Source organism: Heptranchias perlo, chromosome 3, assembly GCF_035084215.1.
Source record: "Heptranchias perlo isolate sHepPer1 chromosome 3, sHepPer1.hap1, whole genome shotgun sequence".
Taxonomy (NCBI): domain Eukaryota; kingdom Metazoa; phylum Chordata; class Chondrichthyes; order Hexanchiformes; family Hexanchidae; genus Heptranchias; species Heptranchias perlo.
Window position 1 is genome coordinate 46,193,677 of NC_090327.1, and position 22,075 is coordinate 46,215,751.

The 22,075-nt window shown below is 39.9% G+C and overlaps 1 protein-coding gene across 6 annotated transcripts in view; it reads left to right on the plus strand.

The window, feature by feature from the left end:
* The window catches only part of nbn (nibrin), a 54,488-nt gene that overhangs the window by 15,640 nt on the left and 16,773 nt on the right, over nt 1-22,075 (plus strand). For 2 of the 6 annotated variants that reach the window (XM_067979398.1, XM_067979416.1), the window contains exons 10-16: nt 9,811-9,867; nt 11,400-11,696; nt 12,707-13,145; nt 14,224-14,295; nt 19,714-19,875; nt 20,289-20,402; nt 21,324-21,373. In XM_067979398.1, the coding sequence (XP_067835499.1) occupies nt 9,811-9,867; nt 11,400-11,696; nt 12,707-13,145; nt 14,224-14,295; nt 19,714-19,875; nt 20,289-20,402; nt 21,324-21,373 (1,191 nt within the window). The remainder of the gene's footprint in view (nt 1-9,810; nt 9,868-11,399; nt 11,697-12,706; nt 13,146-14,223; nt 14,296-19,713; nt 19,876-20,288; nt 20,403-21,323; nt 21,374-22,075) is intronic. The other 4 variants (XM_067979412.1, XM_067979417.1, XM_067979404.1 and 1 more) reach the window with 4 other exon arrangements.

Sequence of the window (22,075 nt, forward strand, 5' to 3'; positions counted from 1 at the left end):
TTACCCAATATTTATTCACATTAAAAACAATCTGCCATATTTCGGCCAATCTACCTACTTGGTCCAATGGGTCTCAAAATAAAACGATTGTCACAGTAAATAGTGCATACAATAGGATGTCCAAAACTTCAGAAATGATATTGGAGCTCTAGAAAATGTGCAACATAGATTCACAAGAATGATAACTGAGATGAGAGGATATAGTTTTGATGACTTGTAGAAACTAAAACTGTATTCATTGGAGCAGAGAAAGTTACGGTGAGACCCAATAAAAGTGGTCAAAATTCTGCAAGTGTTTGAGAGGGTAAATAATGAAAAACTATTTCTGCTGGTTGTTGAATTGATAATAAGAGTATAATTTAGGATTAATACTAGAAGTGTAAAGGTCAAGGTTAGAACTTTTTTCAGGCTTTGCACAATGAAATAAGTTACCACAAATGGCTATTGAAACCATTTGAATCATTATGAGGGAGTTAGATAAAGACTTGAATAAAATTTGGAGTACAGGGAAAAGAGGAGGAAATTAGGGTTAGAATAGATAGTTTTGGTATGGAGTTGGTATTGATTGGCCAAAATCATCAAAAAGGGCCTTAAACATTACCAATTCTTCAATTTAACTGGACCGGCAGTAATTGAAATTTAACTTTAATACTACTGTTGTAACACGTGACATTTAAACTGAATACATCAGTAGGATGCTGGGTTTATTACTTATCAGTCATGGATTCTTGCCGTCTGCATGTTGCTTCTGCAGGAAAACTGCATATCCCACTTTTTATTTTGATATATATTAGATTGACTTATCCAAGAAACATATATATTAACCTTATAAAGGTCAAAAAGGGGACTTAGCTCTAAAGCTCTGTGATCTCTTGTCCAGTATATATTTTTTTTTAAAAACTGGCTGTTCGTAATTTGCATTGCGACTGTTGTGCTATTGCTGTTGTATTTGGTTCAGGAATGATAATACATTAATCCGTTTTTGGTCAGTAGACTCACAAGCATTCAGTCCAAATCTGCCATTGGTGTGGTAATTTGTACTCTTCTACTGCGTAGAATGGAACACATGATCCCATTATACAATAGACAAGTTTTCTTCTAATTTCCAATTACCAATAAGATTTTTCTTTTCAGAAACATTTAGTTTTAATATGCAATACATTCTCCTGGAGTATCTACATTACAAACTCCCACCCACTTCTGTCTGGCAACTGAGGAATCAAAATGTTTCTAAACTAAAACAGCATCTGGAACTTGCCCAGAGGAGAGGAGCAGGACTAATTGGATAGCTCTTTCAAAGGGCTGGCATAGGCAGGATTAGCTGAATGGCTTCCTTCTGTGCTGTATGATTCTAACCAAGAGTCAAACATATTTTATTTTAAAATGTTCTCCTGTGCTTAAATTTGTGACTATGTAATACTGCTCTCAGCAGTATCAAGCTGAGTTTTGTGAAAAGGGATGAGAATTGAGTGTTTTCTGTTCATGGATAACAATTAAAGTAGAAGTCTCATTATGCAAGTGCTGCATTGGTAATATATGACCTGCTTTAAAAAATTACCTTATTTTAACATTTTCACCGGATTGTACCATGTTTTGGTCAAAACACATACTCATACCCTGTTTTTTTAAAATTAATTGAAAAAAATCACAGTTCATTTTTATCTGGATTTACCACCTTGACATTAATACATATTAACTAATTCGGTTAACCTAGGCCCTAAGTTCTTGAGCATCACGACAGTCAGAGGTGCTTTCTAACTAAACCTCCAAATAAACACTAGATGGCGCATGTTAGTGGATTTCTCCTGTTACTGTCACAACTATGGGTTGTTAATCCATCAACAATAATCTTCGGTTGATTCTAGCCTGAGTGGTTGTAAGTTAACAAGATTTATACAGCATTGTGCTACAGCTGTCCTCAGCATTACATTCAACAGTATTATAATACAACTGTCTACAGATTACATTAATGACAAGCAATGAATACAACCTGATCTGTCACCCAAACCCAAGTTAATCGGACTTAGCCTTTGCGGACTGGAGTGACAATGGACTTCTGTCCGTCCCCTCTTGAGAGCTCTAACTTTTGGGAGGATACATGCCCCATCTTTATACTATTGGCTGCGTTGTTCTGTACGTACTGTAAGCACCGCTGGTCTTATCTCTTGCTCGTAAATCGTTCTACTGTGCTGACTCTCCAAAGGTCACCCAGGATTATTTAATGTCTTAGTGTTTATCTAGCCTTTTACCGTTATCAGGTCTTAGTATGTTTATACTAGGTTAGGACACCCTGTCTCGTGACTCTTACTGTTTTTCACTATTCCAATGCCTCAGCACTTTTTCAGTGACCTGTTAGATTTCTGTAAGTTATTTTCCTCAGAGATAAGGACCTTTGTCGTCCTATTTTCTATCTGAGTAGAAGCACTCTGGTTCAATTATAGCATCTAGAAATGGGCCATCTCTTGACCTTTGGGTATTTATAGCTCTGAAGTGTCTGCATGCTCTGTCTCTGACAAACCGAGACACAACTTCGCCCCTCCCTCCTATTAACACCACCCACTTGCTAAATGTTTGGGAGCTTTATGCGAGATGGGATATTGACCATGCTTGGTTCCTGGTTCCAGCCAGGTTCAGTTTTCACTTTATCCCTCTTTGGTCTTGCCTAAGATCATCTTGACTTTTCATAAGCACACACAAACATATACATGTTGCTTTTAAGTTTCATTTGGTTAGTACAGAAACCTACAGGCTATCATAATATCAAGCAATCATGGACTTAAAAGATTCTCCAGCTCCCCTCTTACTAATATCCATCTTGTGGATATTTTTGCTAAGTATTATTTCCCCCTAGCCCAATTTCATTGTGAACTGACAGGAACCTAACCCTGAATTTTGGAAATCTAAATTATGATGTCCCTCTTTAATTTCAATCCCTCTGATTGGTACCATTGTTTTCTGATTGTTTAATTAATTAGTTGGTTTCTCTATGGAGCATGTGTCAGTGCCTTGTTTAAAAGGTTTTCTCACTCTCCTGAGCCACATTAATCATGTCTTGCTGTTGTCAAGTAATTGAACATGTCTGAGACCCGTTCTTCGGTGCATCTTCACCACGCATTTCCGCATACTAGTTGCCTCACACACAACATATCATAGGATATTAACTTTCTGCTGGCCAGTTTCTTTTTCCTCATGGTATTTCGGAATGTGTTTTCCATGGCACACGTCATGTCCAGTAAGATTCAATCCTGTAAGAGCAACTGTTCTGTTTAAGGAGTGGTTCTACTAGCTCACCAGGACGTGAGCCTTCGTAACCATGTCCTTCATTCTGGTCTCCATTTCCAATTGATGGCAACATACATTTGTCTCTTTCATGTCCACTGTAGCCATTCTTGGGCTTTCACGTTATCTTATCAAAAGATCAGGGGGTGTCTGGAGGTCTTTGCTTATCTCCCCCTGCCTGGTCCCGATGTCTCAGGTAGTGGCCAGGCTATCAAATGCAGTTTTCCCATTGTTCAGTATAGGCACGGACACATATCTCCAAAAGAAAGCTTTAAATTTACTATTCTCAACTACACTTTCCTGACTTTCACTAGATTGTACATTTATACCAGATTAATATCTTCTGGTAAATCATGCTCAGGTGATTTATTTACCCATAATCACCCAGGGCGGTGACTTTAGAGAAATTCCCATTTGATGGTGTAATTTCCTTGTTTCTGTGCTTTAATTCTCAATCACTTCCTCTCATCCAATTTTACATTATATTACCCTTTCATCTCATGGACCCTGGAGGAACTTTACTGTCCAATACAATATTTACAGTTTGGTCCAATATCTTAATACATTTTTTGTTTGTTTTATTAAATTCTTTGATCGTTTTTATTTATCCCAATTCGAGAGCAGTATTGTTGGACTGACAGGACTTGTTAATGTACAATTTTATTTCCCCCCTCAAAATACTTTCTTCCTTGATACACAGCATTTGATAGGAACCATTTAGACTGGACTTTTAAAATATAATTTGATTATCCCCTTAAACTACAGATAAATCTTCCCTTCTCGAGTGCTTGAACAGCAATTCATATCAATTTATCTTATCAATTCCAATTTCAGAAACAAATTATGTCCAGGCTTTGTGGTTTTACTGTAGAGACAGGAGTGCTTGTAATTGCTGTTGGATAGTAATCCTCCCCTCCTATAAGCACTCTGCCTTGGAAAATAAATGGGTTAAAAACAAATCAAACCGTTTTCAAAAGAGGAAAAGCAATTTGGATCAAGGCTGATGACTGCTTTTCCTTCTCTATATAATTTTGAATTATCGAAATCCAAGTTTTAAGTCTTAGTCCTAAATGTCACCATGTTGTAACATTTGATATCTGCCGATAAGGTCTTGAATTCTTCACATCACTGGATGTTTCCTGCACCGACATTTCTCCAGCAAAGGTTGCTCCGTAACTTTGTGAAGCCATTTTTATGTCAAAGAGCTATTCGTGGTAATTCTGCACTATCAACACTCACGCGGTCTCAAACACATGGTCCCCTGTTTAAAAGAAACACAGGAAATCCATTGTGGCTCTTCTTGAGAGCCCAAGGGGTTAATTTGTCAATTCATGATTTCATTCAGTCACGATGGGGAAATATCCAATTTAATTATGCCAATTATTTTAAATAAAATGCAACGGTTGTTGCTTGGTCAATTAAAAACAGACGTCGGTGTCCTTGGAAGGGGTTAACTTCTTTGCAGAAACAAAACAACAATATCATTAGACGTACGCAGCGTTCTCAGTGTACCTCAACGTCACTTTTACGTAATTTTTTTTTATAAACCTTTTGTCGGGAGATAGTGTTTCAGTTCATTCATCTTAGTTTTTAGTTAGTCTAACATTTCCAGATTGTTGTCATAGAGACAAAAGATTAAGTTCAACTTAGCCCAAACAAAATTACTTGTGGCAAGTTCTGAGTTCTGACGAAAGGTCTTCGACCTGAAACGTTAACTCTTTCTTTCTCCACAGATGCTGCCTCACTTGCTGAACTTTTCTAGCATTTTCTGTTTTTATTTTTACTTTTGGCAAAACGTTTTCAAACCTTTTATCTACAAATGTTGCAGATCAAATTCCAGTTGTTAAAGCATTTTCAACATTTATTTAAGATAATACTTACTCAAGCCGTTGTTGGTCCAAACTCTGTCCCCTCTGATGTCCGCTGAACATATGAGTACATTGGACAGTCTCTTTTCTGAGTTCTGTGGGGATGATGATTCGGTTCTGATAATCGTTCTGATACCAATTTATCTATAAAATGTGCCTTTACTTTTACAATAGCTACCAAATGTGTTCAATTACGTGACAGTTGCAAAGTCTTTTTGTAAGAGTTCAGTGGTGGATAATGGCTTTTCATCCACTGAGGTGAACCCTCGTTTCTCCCAGATAGGTAAATAATCAGTCAGTGAGAAATAAGTAAAATGACTGTCTGAGAAAATGGTCAGGGCTTGTTCCCCTACATCCATCTGGAGGACATAGGTCACTGTGGCTAATTCAGCTTGATGGGGGGTCTGGGTAGTCATAAGTATGACTTCATCTAATCCAGTGATATAGGCAAATTTGTTAGTGCCCCAGTAGACAATTAAAAGGTGTTTCTCACAGTTGGTGAACGTTTGTTCCACCGATGGTGGGGGAGTTGTGAAATCCCAGTGGTAAACAGGTCCAGTTATACTATTGCTCCCGTAGGGTGAAAGCAAATTTATATGGCACCGACTGGTCAATCTGTGCTACTTGGTCTATTCTGCCACACTTGGTCTTGTGTTGTACCCAACAGGGGCATTCTTTAGCAGTTGATCAAATTCTCTCCGTTCGTGTCGGAGGCAAACTGCTAGGTCATATTGACCTTGTATCCCTATCAGCAGCCCTCCTTGTGGAGAGTCTGCACTCATGTCCTCTACCACATTGCTTTTTCCCCATCCAGTCTACTCCTAAGATACCTTCCTCCGTCTCCTGTCGTTTTTGAGTCCACACTACCGTGTGGCGAGTGCTTATATCCCCTACCGTGACTTCCGTCTCTACTATCTTCCCCGTACCACCTCCTCCTCCTCCAAATCCCCCTAGCTCTGACTTTCATAGGGTGGCGCTGAGCTGTTTATGCTTCCACACTTGTTGGGGGGGGGGGGGGTGCAGCAGGGAAATGCTGGGGAAGGGCAGGATCGGAGTGATCTAAGTGCTTCTTCAAGAATTCTGTCTCCTGTCTGAGTGTCTTTCTTGGATTTTATTCTTTCCTCCAGCTCCTGTATTTGCTTTTGACAGTGTGTATAATCTCCCTCTCCTGCTCAATTACGAAGGTCGTCCTGGTTTTTGACTTAGGACTCCTAGTAAGGCACTACTTAACTCATCTACCTTCTTTTATCACATTTTATTCTGACCTTCCTGTTGTTGTAGTTCGGCATTACATGCTACTAATTTTCTGACTCTAGTTTGTACCTTGGGTTTTAAGGTAATCTACTGATGCAGCCAAAGTCATGATGTAAGCAGTTGTATGAGCTAATTGATTTTCCACCTCTAATTTTTGTTCCATCAACTTTTTGCTGAGGTCTCCCTCGGTTTCTAATTTAAGTTTTATAATTTGCTGTTCTTGTCATAACACAACTATAGCTTTCAAATTTTCCTTTTCCACATGCTTTTCATGGGTATGGTCGTAACCAACTCTCCTAGCTGTTAGGTTTTCTGCTTTTTCTATCAAGGAGATACGAGATATCCTTTATTTAATCTTTTCTGTTTTTCACTCACTTTTTCTGACGACATCCAGTCACAAGATAAAAGTGGTGCTCTCAATTTTGCTAACAGCTATCCCATTTTAGTACAACCAAGATGATTATACCAAAATTATCGAAATTGATGCCTTGTACTAGATAACAAGATATCGTTCTTCAATTTACAGATATACACATTAACTCCCTACACATCAATTCACACCCAACAATACTCAACACAACTTCAATCTGATCAGTTCATGCTCACCAATACTCAACACAACTTCAATCTGATCAATTCACACTCACCAATACTCAACACAACTTCAGATACGTTAATTTTCATTGTGATGATTTCATGTCGGGAATTTGAGACTCCCACATTTTTATAAGAACCAGAATTTTACTGTGGCCGCAATAAAAATCTGGTTTCCACAATTTGATAGGTTCATTAACCTCCGTTAACCTCCAATTTTAATTCAGCAATATCAAAATTAAATACAAGACAAACAGACAAAATTATCAATATAGCACGTGATTACTAAAATCCAGTAAATTACATTGTCTTTCGTTTTGTTCTTCAGGCGCACCTTTCCAAAATCTGTGAAAATACTGGAAATAACTGCTTTCACAGCTAAACAAAATCTTTGTTACATTAAACAAGAGGAAAACATATAACAAGCATTAAAAGGGGCCGTAGCCCGTGACAGCAAAAAGAAAGCATTCATAATGAGCTCAGCCTTTTTAAAGAGACAATACACTGAAGACAAAAGAACACATTCTGTAGCTTGTGATCCTCTCCCTTTCTCCTTCTAGATTCCATCATAGATTACCTTTTTCTTTTACTTAAACCAAATTTCAGTTTTTGATGTTTGTGACTTAACCCCGTTCTGTACCAACTCGAAGTCTCAAGCTCACAGTCTGTGTCCTCACCCAAGCCTGGTGTGGTGAAGGTTCCTTCATCTTTTTGTTCTTCTTTCTTCCTCATCTTTCAACCTACCCTTCTGAATTTCAACTTCCTTTCTCAACCTCCCTAACTCTTGTGGCTGAAACAACAAGACTCCTGGTTTCCAATCCTCCTTTTTAATTTCCTTCTCCCATACCAGTTTCTTCATCTCAGTCTTTACCTCACACAAAGACTAACATGTTCCTATTTTAATTCCTCATCCTCCAACACAATTTTTTTCCTATTTTGTCAAGGGCATGCATGACCCTAACCTTGACTTCTCCATGTACGTGTGGACTGTCGAGCATAAACCAGCCGGTGCACTCGCCATAGTTTATTCTCCCACAGGCCTGAGGTGTGGCTACCTCACTCAGTCAGAACCACACCCACCCCCCCCGGTCTCGTCGGAATACAGTCAATTCTCTTAACAAACCTTTAAACCTTTAAAACTCGGGCCCACCAAGGGACGCTGTTATGTTAGCGGATTTCTCCTGTTACTGTCACAATTATGCGTTGTTAATCCATCAACAATAACCGCTTGATTCTAGCTCGAGTGGTTATAAAATAGCAAGTTTAATAGATTGACTTACACAGCATTGTACTACAGCTGTCTTCAACATTACATGCAACAGTATTATAATATAACTGTCTACAGATTACATTAATGACCAGCAATGAATACAACCTGATCTGTCGCCGAGCCCAAGTTGATCAGACTTAGTCTTCGTGGACTGCCCGTGGCAATGGACTTCTGACCGTCCCCTCTTGAGAGCTCTAACTTTTGGAAGGGAGCATGCCCTATCTTTATACTATTCAGCTGCGTTGTTCTGTATGTAAGCACCACTGGTCTTATCTCTTGTTCGTAATCCATGCTGACTCTCCAAAAAACACCAAGGATTGTTGAATGTCTTAGTGTTTAATGTAGCCTTTTACCGTTATCAGGTCTTAGTATGTTTATATTAGGTTAGGACACCCTGTCTCATGAATCTTGCTGTTCTTCGCCGTTCTAATGCCTCAGCACCCTTTCAATGACTTCTTGGGTATCTGTAAGTTATTTTCCTCAGATACGGACCTTTGCCATCCTATTTTCTATGCTTGTTTTAAACCATATTCTTACAGCACAATTGTCCCAATGTAGGGTCTATTACATAGAATGTACAGCACAGAAACAGGCCATTTGGCCCAACAGGTCCATGTTGGTGTTTATGCTCCACACGAGCCTCCTCTCTCCTTACTTCATCTAACTCTATCAGCATATCCTTCTACTCCTTTCTCCCTCATGTGTTCATCTAGCTTCCCCTTAAATGCGTCTATGCTAATCATCTCAACTTGTGGTAGCGAGTTCCACATTCTAATCACTCTGGGTAAAGAAGTTTCTCCTAAATTCCCTATTGGATTTATTAGTGACTATCTTATATTTATGGCCCCTTGTTCTGGTCTCCCCCGCAAGTGGAAACATCTTCTCTACGTCTACCCTATCAAACCCTTTCATAATCTTAAAGACCTCTATCAGGTCACCCCTTCAGTCTTTTTTCTAGAGAAAAGAGCCCCAGCCTGTTCAATCTTTCCTGATAGATATAACCTCTCAGTTCTGGCATATTGTGCCACTTAGACTTGTGTATACTATTTGTAATGGTAAAGACTGGGAAAGTATTATACTGAGGTAGTTTTAGAAAGTACTAACAAAGAGAAAGATTTGCAGTGGTTTGGTGGGTCATTGCTACTTCTAACCTGAACTATTATCACTAAATTGGAAAGAGAAATATAGAAATTTTAAAATAGCACTGATCTAGTCAGTCTCTAATAATGGTCTAATCTAAAATTAGAAACTCTTCTCCAGTAAATGGAGAGGGGAGAACTATTTTTGACTATTACATGCAGAAATCGATAACTGTTTATTGGTTGTGATCATAGCCGTTCAATTATAATTAGAATTGTTAGAGTACACTACACTGTAAATGTTATTGACTCACTGCAAGTTCAATTAAGGATTAGGAGCATAAAATCGACATGTACAAAGTGACTTTATCTGTAATCAAGCAGGCAGCCAAGCAAAATATTTACCTTGAATACAGAAAAATTATCCTGTTGTTTTTCTCTTTGTGGCCTTTTGACTTACCTGTAGCATTCTTCAGTGGGACGAGCATCCCAGTCATCTCAATTCAGCAAAGAGAATATCGGGGTGAGTAAGCCTGCTGCATGACTTCAATACCACTCTGGTCGGTACCGGTAATGATTGGTGCACTTGATGCAGGGCAAGGTGCCATGCTGCAGGTTTGCCCCAGAACAATATGGTTGTGAAGTGAATTGTGTATGGAGGGTTTCTATTGGTTGACTGTAGGACTCAAAACATAACAAACTGCAATCTGAGGAAATATTTCACCAATTATATTTTATATTCTTAAGTAGTAGCTTTGTTCTGAATATCTCTTTATTTGTGTATGTGTATCAATATATTAAAAATTCTTATGGCACACACTTCCTACAGTAAACCTTACTTCCTCTCTCACTATTTCGAGTCATACTTTTTACGTCAACAATTAACATGAATTTACCTTGATTCCTCACCTACCCCGACCTCCAGATCCTTTGTCCGCCCAGCACTGCAACCCCCAGCCAGAATCCTCATAAACTGGTTCTACCACTGCAGGAAAAGAGCTTTAAGTTTCTTGAACACTTATAAAAATATCAACAATTAATTGGGATCAGTGCAGATGAGACACTCACCGATATTAACACAACCTTCCACCTCGGAAAATAAACTGACAATCTTACAAATAAAATTCTATTAAAAAATGTATTATTTATATGTATACAAAATAGACCATAAAAATTATGTTGAATACGTACACCTATTATCTTAAAAAAAAATGACTGGCTATAGGTGACACTGAGAAAGTATTGTAATTTAACCAATTATTTACAATTGGGCCACACTTAATGTAACGTTAAAGCTGTTAAGTCCAAGATTTTGACTGCAAATCTCACATACCCTCTCCCTTACAGGATGCACTTATCATGCTTCATTTCCTTTTTTACAGTAACCTCCCTCCCCCAGACTGAATTTCCCATCCCCAACTGGATGTATTTCTTCTCCCATGAATGCCTCAATCCCTATGCCTCACTGATCTGAATTCCTCTGCCTCAGTCCTCTCTTCCACTCCCCCTTCCCATCCTTTCCTCTTACCCTACTATCTTTTTTCCCCCTCTCCCTACCCTTATCAATTATGAGAGTCTGATGTAGGATAAGTAGATAACCTGTGTCCAGTGAATTGCTGGTAAACCATTGTAATTGGCCATTGTAGGTTGTGTGGAAATGCTGAGTTTAACTTACAGTTTTAATTATTTTTCCTCTTCCCTCACTTTTTCACACTTTCTCCAAATTTGTTAAACTGCATTGTCAAATACACTGGCTATAAGTCCATGTTCCTATTTGTTTGGCACAGTGTGTTAGTATGCCAACAAGCAGTGACACTAAATGTTTAACTTAATGCATGATGCACTATAGTAACAACACATAACTTACAGAAAGGTTTTTCATGTATGCATTTTCTATTTTTTGCATTTGAAATTCTTTGGAGAGGTCTAGGAGATTTGCATCTCTACTGAGTAACTACAGATGGGGAAATTGTTCAATTGGATATTAAAATAATTTAGTAATGTACTTGACCATAGCTTAAAGCTTGTATCAAACACTCTCAAATCTTGTTACAGAATGAATATAAGTAGCATGCGAGTGGTAAAAGAAACACCTGAAAGGGAAGAGGAAAGCAAAATAATATCTCAGGATATTTCTGTAGTAAAGGAAACATCCCGCATGAAGCTGTTATTTTCAACAAATGAAAGACAGAAGTTTAAGAACAAAGCAGAAAAGAGACAAACATTTACCACTGGTGACAAAAAGCCATCCAAAGCAACAAAACTCAAGGATGTTAAAAAGAAAGACAACATTTGTTCACAAAAGCAATCCTGCTCGCTGCATAACTTCTTTCAGCCAGTGGGAAGAAAAAGGTGAAACTTTGGAATATTGAAAGAAAGATATCTAATGAAACCTTTAATGGTGTTTTCTCCTTCAGTAGTACGATCAGCTAGTTTGTCCTTTTTCAGTTTGATTTCTATTTAACTATTTTTAATTTGCTTTTTTTTTAAAAAAAGGGACAAAAGCAAGTTGGTCATTTGCTTTTTGCAAGCTCTGTTTGGTAGTCTCCCTTTTCAACATATTTCCTATAAGCTGAAATTAAATAGGAAGATAGGAATGTATAGGTCCACAAAAGACCATTGCAATCCACCTGGCGATCCCAAGTTCATAAAATACCATACTCTTAGTCTATTGTATCCTTCAATCCCTACTTTCACCAGAAAAGCTATCCCACTCCCACTTGAATTTGCTAATGCTGTCTGCTTCCTCTCCCTCTATATTCTGTTTCACACAATTACTGCCTATTTTTTGAAGTAGTTAATTAACTATTCACCTTCTCTCTTCTGAGCTTGAGTGTGTGCCCCCTTACTGTTTTTGTGGTTATGTTCAATAACTAGGGGTTTGGTTATCTTTTTCCACCTTACAATTTAAAACCTTTTGGGATTCCCAAGCCACCTTTTCTCCAGAATAAACATTCCCAGCTTCTAGCTTGGAAGACATGTATGATCTGAAAGGTGGTGTGGGTGCATGGGTTAGTGTAATAAAATTGAAAATTAAAGTTAAAAAATTTGAGTCAAGAAACCTGTGTGCCTTCGTTTTGTTAATTTTAACTCTTCATGGGCTATAGTTTTTTCACCAAAATGGTATTAAAAACAAATCCAGGAATGTACTGGCAATATACTTTTCTCTAATTTTACTTTATAATTATTATATGTTATGGTCTGTGAAACCAAAATGTTATTTTGAACATTGAGAAGGTCATTACTCAAAGTGTAAATGTTGATAAGAAAGATGCCTTGCATTTAGATAGGAAAAGAATTGGAATTAAAAATATAGAAATTGAAATCTCTCTTATGTGTGTGTATATATAAAAAATAAACAGGGAAAGAGAGGAGACTGGATCATCCCAAGCTAAATTTGCAAGAACAGAGGAGCCAAATCTACCCTTTGGCCATCAGCTGCATATCACAGAGCCTATATTAGAGAAGAGAAACTCTGAGTTCACTAGCCAGAGCACTCAGTCCGAATGTTTTTTTGAAAACCTCAAAACAGAATCCTCTGCTGAGGGCTCAAAAGGAAGTCCTGGAGGAGTAAGTGAAAAAGAAACAACTGACGAAAATGTCCCTGGGAAAATTGAATTTGCTCATGAAATGACAACACGGAAAAAAAGAAAAGACCCAGAAGATGAAAACCTGAAAGATGACATGTCACTTTCCAGGCATGAACAGCTGGGAGCGAGTAAAAGGAGAAAGATAGAACCCGAGGTTTTGTCTTTCAATGTAAAAGATGAATCTGTATCAGAAGGTGGAACTAAAGCATCTGTGAGTAGTGTTTTTTTTAAATTGATGGTTTTATCTGTGTGCACATGGGATAATCTTCACAAGTACAAGACAGGTGCTATATAAATGCAAGACCTTTCCTTCCTTTACAAGACAAAGTAACTGTTTTCATAAGTCCAACTACCTTTCTTGTCATTATGTTTTAAGGAGTTGCCGCCCAACCTCCAAAACAATATTTAAAGAGGGTGCCTGGCCACCAGTAGCCCTGTGTTGTAGCTTTAAAAAAATTTAAAGAATCTTCTTGTTGTTTTTCTGTCCTCCTCTCCTGAAGGCTTTGTGAGTCGTTGTCTGATGTGTGCTTTCCAGCAGGTGTCACTAAATAGCAATCAGGAGTAGGAACATTGGGTAATTTTCCTCTTTCCAACCCAGGGGTGCTGGGATCAATTGTAATGACCCATACTGCCAGCCCTGTTGAGATCAGCTAATTCAGCATTGACAAGAAATCAATCTTTGGAAATTCTCATCACTTTCTCTTTACCAACTGAGCCATCAGAGAACTCAGTATATTTATTTCATTATTTATGGACTTTTTTGGACAGTACTGAAGACCAGTGCTTCCATCACTCCAGTGTTCTTGATCATTGGCACGATAAGATCTCTAAATTTGGATGGGAAGATCTATTTGTTTTTAAAATGTGCTGATTTGAATTTTTAAACCTGTGGTAAGCATTTTTCCTACATTATGTGTAAATGAAGCTTCAGGCATACATAACATTTTTGTTCAAATATGTAGATTTCACATGTAGATTAGTTATTTTTGCAATGCAAATACAGATTACTTTATGCTTAAAAAAATTGTATTGCATGCCATATGTGTGTATATATGTGTCATTGAAAGCTTCATTGCACCAACTCTGTTAAACCTGTTTAGAAACTGATCCTAGCTAAAAATTCTGCTATAGTTAATAGAGAAATTCAAGCATGATTAAAACTTATACTTTTGGTATCTAGATTTATAATGAGGTTTGCACAGCAGAGAAAAGCTTGAGGATATGGTAATAATGAAGTGTAAATTATAGTTTATAAATGTATTCTGTTTTTTGTATCCAAACATGCAAAGACATCACAAGTAAAACAGGAGTCTGAAATTAACCAAGAGTTATCTGCACCTCTGAAGAAGAAGTCAAATAATGTAAATATTTTACACCATACAAAATCTAACCTTATTAAATCATAATACAAAGCGCCTTTATGATTAATTAGATTAGACTTGGTAAGGTTTGTTTGTGTGGTTCTGTACCTTCCAGTTAAGTAACATGTGAATTGCCCTTTTTATAAGATCACTTTTATAGTGGTCACATCTAGCATAAATGACAGTAATGATCTTACTCCTGGCTGACCAAATTTGGTTAATGCACCAGGCAGTATTAAAAGAAAAGAGCAATCTGATCTAAATGATTATCACAACTAAAGTGAATGTTATAATAAATAAGTGATAATTTGTTAAAAATATACTTAATAAATATAAATGAGAAGTTGATCCCATATTGCAGGTTCCTGTAAAGTTCTGATTTGTTTTTATTACCAGAAAGATTACTTTGGATTCTATCCAGGTTACAATGCTTCTCTGACTGACACTCTGCGCTCTAAAAGCGGGTGAACAGCGATGAGGCTAATGCAATCTGCCTAGCTGGTGTAACATTAGTTCTTAATACCCTAGTCTCACTGAAATAGAAATGCTTTGCCAGAGGGAATAGGAACATAGGAATAGGAGTAGGCCATTCAGCCTCTCGTGCCTGCTTCGCCATTTGATAAGATCATGGCTGATCTGTGATCTAACTCCATATACCTGCCTTTGGCCCATATCCCTTAATACCTTTGGTTGCCAAAAAGCTATCTATCTCAGATTTAATAGTTGAGGCATAGCCTATTGCATCTTTTAATGGAAAAGTAGATAAACATTTAATGTAGAAGAAGATAGGCATATGGGGAAAGAACAAAGCTATGGAATTAGTTTGGATTGTGCTATCAAAGAGCTGGCACAGACCTGATGCACTGAATGGCCTTCTTCTGTGGTGCAAACTTGTATGGTTCATAGGAACATAGGAACAGGAGTAGGCCATTCAGCCCCTCGTGCCTGCTCCGCCATTTGATAAGATCATGGCTGATCTGTGATCTAACTCCATATACCTGCCTTTGGCCCATATCCCTTAACTCCTTTGGTTGCCAAAAAACTATCTATCTCAGATTGAAATTTAGCAATTGAGCTAGTATCAATTGCCATTTGCGGAAGAGAGTTCCAAACTTCTACCACCCTTTGTGTGTAGAAATGTTTTCTAATCTCGCTCCTGAAAGGTCTGGCTCTAATTTTTAGACTGTGCCCCCTACTCCTAAAATCCCCAACCAGCGGAAATAGTTTCTCTCCATCCACCCTATCTGTTCCCCTTAATATCTTGTAAACTTCGATCAGATCACCCCTTAACCTTCGAAACTCTAGAGAATACAACCCCAATTTGTGTAATCTCTCCTCGTAACTTAACCCTTGAAGTCTGGGTATCATTCTAGTAAACCTACGCTGCACTCCTTCCAAGGCCAATATGTGCTTCCGAAGGTGCGGTGCCCAGAACTGCTCACAGTACTCCAGGTGCAGTCTAACCAGGGTTTTGTATGGTTCCTCCCACCAATGATCATTTTTTCCCACCCCCATCTTCCACAAACACGACGCGTTTTTTCTTTACTTATTTTTCTCTCAATTAAAACTTCTTGCCATCAATGGCCTCATTAACCAGAACCATAAATCAGTATTGATACTCACTGCTATACAAGTAAAAAACTGATTGAAAGCTCACATAGCTGGAAGTGCAGTAAAAGCAGAGTATTGTCAACGTTTCAGCCAACATCCCAGACTCTTCCATCACCATCCCTGGATATGTCCTGTCCCACTGGCAGAACAGACCCACCAGAGGTGGCAGTACAGTGGTGTACAGTCAGGAGGGAGTGGTCCTGGGAGTCCTCAACATTGACTCCGGACCCCATGAAATCTCATGGCATCAGGTCAAACATGGGCAAGGAAACCTCCTGCTGATTACCACCTACTGCCCTCCCTCAGCTTTGTTGAGCACCACTTGGAGGAAGCACTGAGGGTAGCAAGGGCACAGAATCTACTCTGGGTGAGGGACTTCAATGTCCATCACCAAGAGTGGCTCGGTAGCACCACTACTGACCAAACTGGCCAAGTCCTGAAGGACATAGCTGCCAGACTGGGCCTGCGGCAGGTGGTGAGCGAACCAACACGAGGGGAAAAACCTACATGACCTCGTCTTCACCAATCTACCTGTCGGAGATGCATCTGTCCATGACAGTATTGATAGGAATGACCACCGCACAGTCCTTGTGGAGACTAAGTCCCGTCTTCGCACTGAGGACACCATCCAACGTGTTGTGTGGCACTACCACTGTGCTAAATGGGATAGATTCAGAACAGATCTAGCAGCTCAAAACTGGCCATCAGCAGCAGCAGAATTGTATTCCAACACAATCTGTAACCTCAAGGCTTGGCATATTCCTCACTCTACCATTACCAACAAGTCAGGGGATCAACCCTGGTTCAATGAGGAGTGTAGAAGAGCATGCCAGGAGCAGCACTAGGCATAACTAAAAATGAAGTGCCAACCTGGTGAAGCTATAACACAGGGCTACATGCATGCTAAACAACGGAAGCAACATGCTATAGACAGAGCTATGCGATTCCACAACCAACGGATCTGATCAAAGCTCTGCAGTCCTGCCACATCCAGTCGTGAATTGTGGTGGACAATTAATCAACTAATGGGAGGCGGAGGCTTCATGAACATCCCCATCCTCAATGATGGCAGAGTCCAGCACGCGAGTGCAAAAGACTAGGCTGAAGCAATTGCAACCATCTTCAGCCAGAAGTGCCGAGTGGATGATCTATCTCGGCCTCCACCATCGCAGAAGCCAGTTTTCAGCCAATTCGATTCACTCCACGTGATATCAAGAAATGGCTGAGTGCACTGGATACAGCAAAGGCTATGGGCCCTGACAACATCCCGGCTGTGGTGCTGAAGACTTGTCCTCCAGAACTAGCTGCGCGTCTAGCCAAGCTGTTCCAGTACAGCTAAACATTGGCATCTTCCCGACAATGTGGAAAATTGCCCAGGTATGTCCTGTCCACAAAAAGCAGGACAAATCCAAACCGGCCAATCACCGCCCCATCAGTCTACTCTCAATCATCAGCAAAGTGATGGAAGGTGTCGTCGATAGTGCTATCAAACGCACTTACTCACCAATAACCTGCTCACCGATGCTCAGTTTGAGGTTCTGCAAGGACCACTCAGCTCCAGACCTCATTACAGCCTTGGTCCAAACATGGACAAAAGAGCTGAATTCCAGAGGTGAGGTGAGAGTGACTGCCCTTGACATCAAGGCAGCATTTGACCGAGTGTGGCACCAAGGAGCCCTAGTAAAATTGAAGTTAATGGGAATCAGGGGGAAAACTCTCCACTGGCTGGAGTCATACCTAGCACAAAGGAAGATGGTAGTGGTTGTTGGAGGCCAATCATCTCAGCCCCAGGACATTGCTGAAGGAGTTCCTCAGGGCAGTGTCCTAGGCCCAACCATCTTTAGCTGCTTCATCAGTAACCTTCCCTCCATCATAAGGTCAGAAATGGGGATGTTCGCTGATGATTGCACAATGTTCAGTTCCATTCGCAACCCCTCAGATAATGATGCAGTCTGTGCCCGCATGCAGCAAGACCTGGACAGCATCCAGGCTTGGGTTGATAAGTGGCAAGTAACATTTGCGCCAGAGAAGTGCCAGGCAATAACCATCTCCAACAAGAGAGAGTCTGACCACCTCCCCTTGACGTTCAAGGGCATTACTATCGCCGAATCTCCCACCATCAACATCCTGGGGATCACCATTGACCAGAAACTTAACTGGACCAGCCACATAAATACTGTGGCTACAAGAGCAGGTCAGAGGCTGGGTATTCTGCGGTGAGTGACGCGCCTCCTGACTCCCCAAAACCTTACCACCATCTACAAGGCACAAGTCAGGAGTGTGATGGAATACTCTCCACTTGCCTGGATGAGTACAGCTCCAGCAACACTCAAGAAGCTTGACACTATCCAGTACAAAGTAGCCCACTTGATTGGCACCCCATCCCCCAACCTAAACATTCACTCCCTTCACCACCGACGCACCATGGCTGCAGTGTGTACCATCCACAGGATGCACTGCAGCAACTCGCCAAGGCTTCTTCGACAGCACCTCCCAAACCCACAACCTCTACCACCTAGAAGGACAAGGGCAGCAGGCACTTGGGAACAACACCACCTGCACCTTCCCCTTCAAGTCTCTCACCATCCCGACTTGGAAATATATCGCCGTTCCTTCGTCACTCGGTCAAAATTCTGGAACTTCCTACCGAACAGCACTGTGGGAGAACCTGCACCACACGGACTGCAGCGGTTCTAGAAGGCAGCTCACCACCACTTTCTCAAGGGCCATTAGTGATGGGCAATAAATGTTGGCCTTGCCAGCGACGCCCAAATCCCATGAACAAATAAAAAAAAAATCAGAATCTGCTTTTTAAGCAGCACATAGGACAAATGGGGGTATCATTTAGCAAGCTCCGATTGTCTTGAGCACAACCTCAGGCAATCACTTAGCAAATGGCTCCAATCTCTAGGCCCCAAACTACCTGTGAGCCAAGCAACAGGACCTCCACCAGTTAATCATAAAAGTGATTTACATTTTTAAACAAAGGTTTATTTTTGTTGAGATGAACCATATGTGCAGTAGACTAACAATAATCTATAATTCATTCTTCAGTTAGAAATAGTAATATAGTGCTCCTTCTAGATGTGAATAATGGATTCATATAATGTGCGTGCTGGCGGTATCTGGTGATTCATGAAATAGTACCATGTATTTTGGGTTAAATTGTTTATTCAGTAGGATGCAGTACAAAAATACACTCCCTATTAGATATGATAGTAAAAATTGTGAGCATAAATAAATAAATACAACTCTGAACATATAATGTTGAACCCTCTCTCCTGAATAAATGCAATGAAAAACATCTTGTGATATATATACTTTTTATTTCCACAGTTGAGGTGAGTGTAACTCTGTTGTGATAAGTGTACATTCAGCCTCAATTGGAAATAACATTTCTGTATCATAGGCCGTTGGGAATTAGTTCATGAAAAGCTCCAGAGCTTCCTAGGAAGCTGTATGATTGCTTTGATGACTAATGAGGTCATTTTGACTTGCACCAAGTAAATGACAATAAAAATACTCCCAAAACCACACTAAAGTTATTTTGTTTTAAAGAAAAAATGAAATGTCTAGGACGTTTTATGTTATGCAACCAATATTTGTGGGAAAGTAGAGTAACTAAATGTTTTTCTAAATCCATTCTACAATATATATCACAAAAATACTGCCCAAGACACATCATCTTATGAATATTAATCATGACTTCAGATGCACCATTCACAGAAAAAGAATCAATGATCAAATGAGCATTCATATATCTGTAATTGCTGTGATAATTATGCGAATGTTTGCTTTACTTTATAGAATTTGGAATTACTTCATGAATCTGAAAATAACGAGACTCTTCCAAGCAAGCTTATGTTAACTGTGTTCAAGTCGCTTGTTGTTAGCCAGCCTGGAAATGGAGGAATGCTTGTCTCAAATGCAGAGGACAGCCAACTGAAGAACTTTAAGAAATTTAGAAAGGTTAATAACATTTGTATACGTTCGACTTTAATATTATGGATAATTGTATCTAGTTTCTCGCGTTGCAATTTTCAAAGAAAAACATTCTCGACACGTCTAGTATGAAAATCAATCTTGGCTGTCACAAGATGACATATAATGTCATTCCAAGGAGTTCTGTCTCTGTCCAAGAAAATGTTTTGTGCTTAAAGATGGCTGGTTTGCTTGTGATTTGCCTAATTGGAAACAATACAGGAGAATACCTTATTGTGCTGTTTATATGGGAATGTGCTTTAATTCAGATGCTGAATTGCAGCATTTTTAATTGATTTTTAAAAGCTTTTTTTAAATGCAAGTTTGAACAATTGTATATTGATTAGTTAAAAGTGCTATTTTAACTAAACATTTTGTTAAAACTTTTTTCATTATGGTAGGTTGTGTATCCTGGGGCAGAAGAATTTCCTAAAATTATTGGGGGCACAGATCTGAAGGCTTATCAAACCAGAAAGAGCTCAGAAATGGAAGAGTGGTTAAGACAAGAAGCGGAGGTATGACATGGGCCAGGATTTTAGCCTGGAGCCGGGAGGGGAGTGGGGGTGGGGGGTCGAATCGCGGATGGAGAAACCCAGAAGTAGGGGTTTCCCGGAAGTCCTTACGATTTTTACGTAAGGACGTTCTTTTATTCTTTTTTTGTCGGTTTCCCGTCCAACAGGCCGGCCTCATTGACAGGCCGGTCTCAGTCGGACGGAAGCAGAGCAAGGAAGAGGACATCTTCAGGTAAGTCTTAGATTGTATGGATGGGGGGTAGGCATGGGAGTCAGTCATGGGGGGTGGGGGGGGTGGAATCGCGTGTCAGTCACCGAGAGGGGATCGGGGGTTGCGATCGTTTGGGGGGTCGCTGCAGGTAGGCTTGTTGGGCCTGGGGGAAGCACTCTTGCTCTTTCGGGCCCACACGCTGTGCTATAAAGGCACCTACCTGCTGTTTCAGATCTACTCACCTCCTCTCACATGACATGGAGAAGACCCGGGAATCCCGGCCTTCAGAGATTGAAATCACAAAACCTGAAAAAATGGAGGCCCGCAGCCACCTTGAAAGGTTTTAGTGACCAACCTGCCTCCGGAGAGCGGGTTGGTTGCCCACCCCTCATCCCGCCCTGGTGAAAACCGGAAATGGGTGAGTTGGGGGTGGGTCTGAAATTGTTGCAATTTTCAATGCCCCCCATCCCCAACCCACCCGTTTTTCCCCATTTAAAATCCTGCCCATGGATTAGAGACCTAGGCCTGGGTTTTCTTCTTCTGCACTCACCGGCCTGAAATTTTTTTTCATACACTACGGCTGGTAGCCATAGAAGCATAAAACCCTGGCTAGAGATTTTGTTAACCTGTTACACTAAATAATTCCTCAATGTGAGTGTTTTTAATGACATACAAATTCCAGCGTAATATATTCCAAACTTTCTTTGACCCAGGAGCAAAGTCAGCAAGCTAAGGAAGAGACACTTGCTGATGACTTGTTCAGGTAAGGAGCAAACCATTTTTAAAGGACTGTGCATAGTGTAACTATCTGACAAGCTTTATTGAAATAGGAAATGGTAGAAATATTTATGTCAGTACCACTATTTCATTCTTTTATCCCTACAGTTTGGCCTATTATACAGGTAAAGTAAAAAAAGAAGTTGAAACTATCCTGAGCACAGTGGAATTAATGTTGAAAATAGCTTCTTCGTGTGCCATATGGGGATATTATTTAATTTGGTTTCCCCTCCTGTGCTATGCATCATTGCACCCTAATTGGAGTATTACTTTATGTTGCCTTTTTGATTGGTTCTTAGACATTGTAGAATTAGCTTTCAGATACTTTTGAGATCTGAGTTCCACAACCTCATGGCCTCCTTTCTCATTTAGTTTGCAGCTAATTTATGGAATGATTTTTTAAAATTTGCTTTAAAGGTATGTTGATTTATTTTCACCAGTTTTCTCCTTCCGCACCCCTTGAAGCTATTGCTGTCTCTCGCTAGAATACGATTCCACAGATGGTGGCAGCCAGTGTGACCCAGGGCAATGAGTGTGTCAGCAGTTATTTAACTATGAAGAGCATCACAGCAGAGCCCACATTCACAATCATACACTTTCCAGCAGGCTCACTGATGCAATTAGAGGAGGTACCCTACCTGATTTTAGTGCTTGTACTGTTGCCCTGGCTGCGATCAGCTAACTCAGC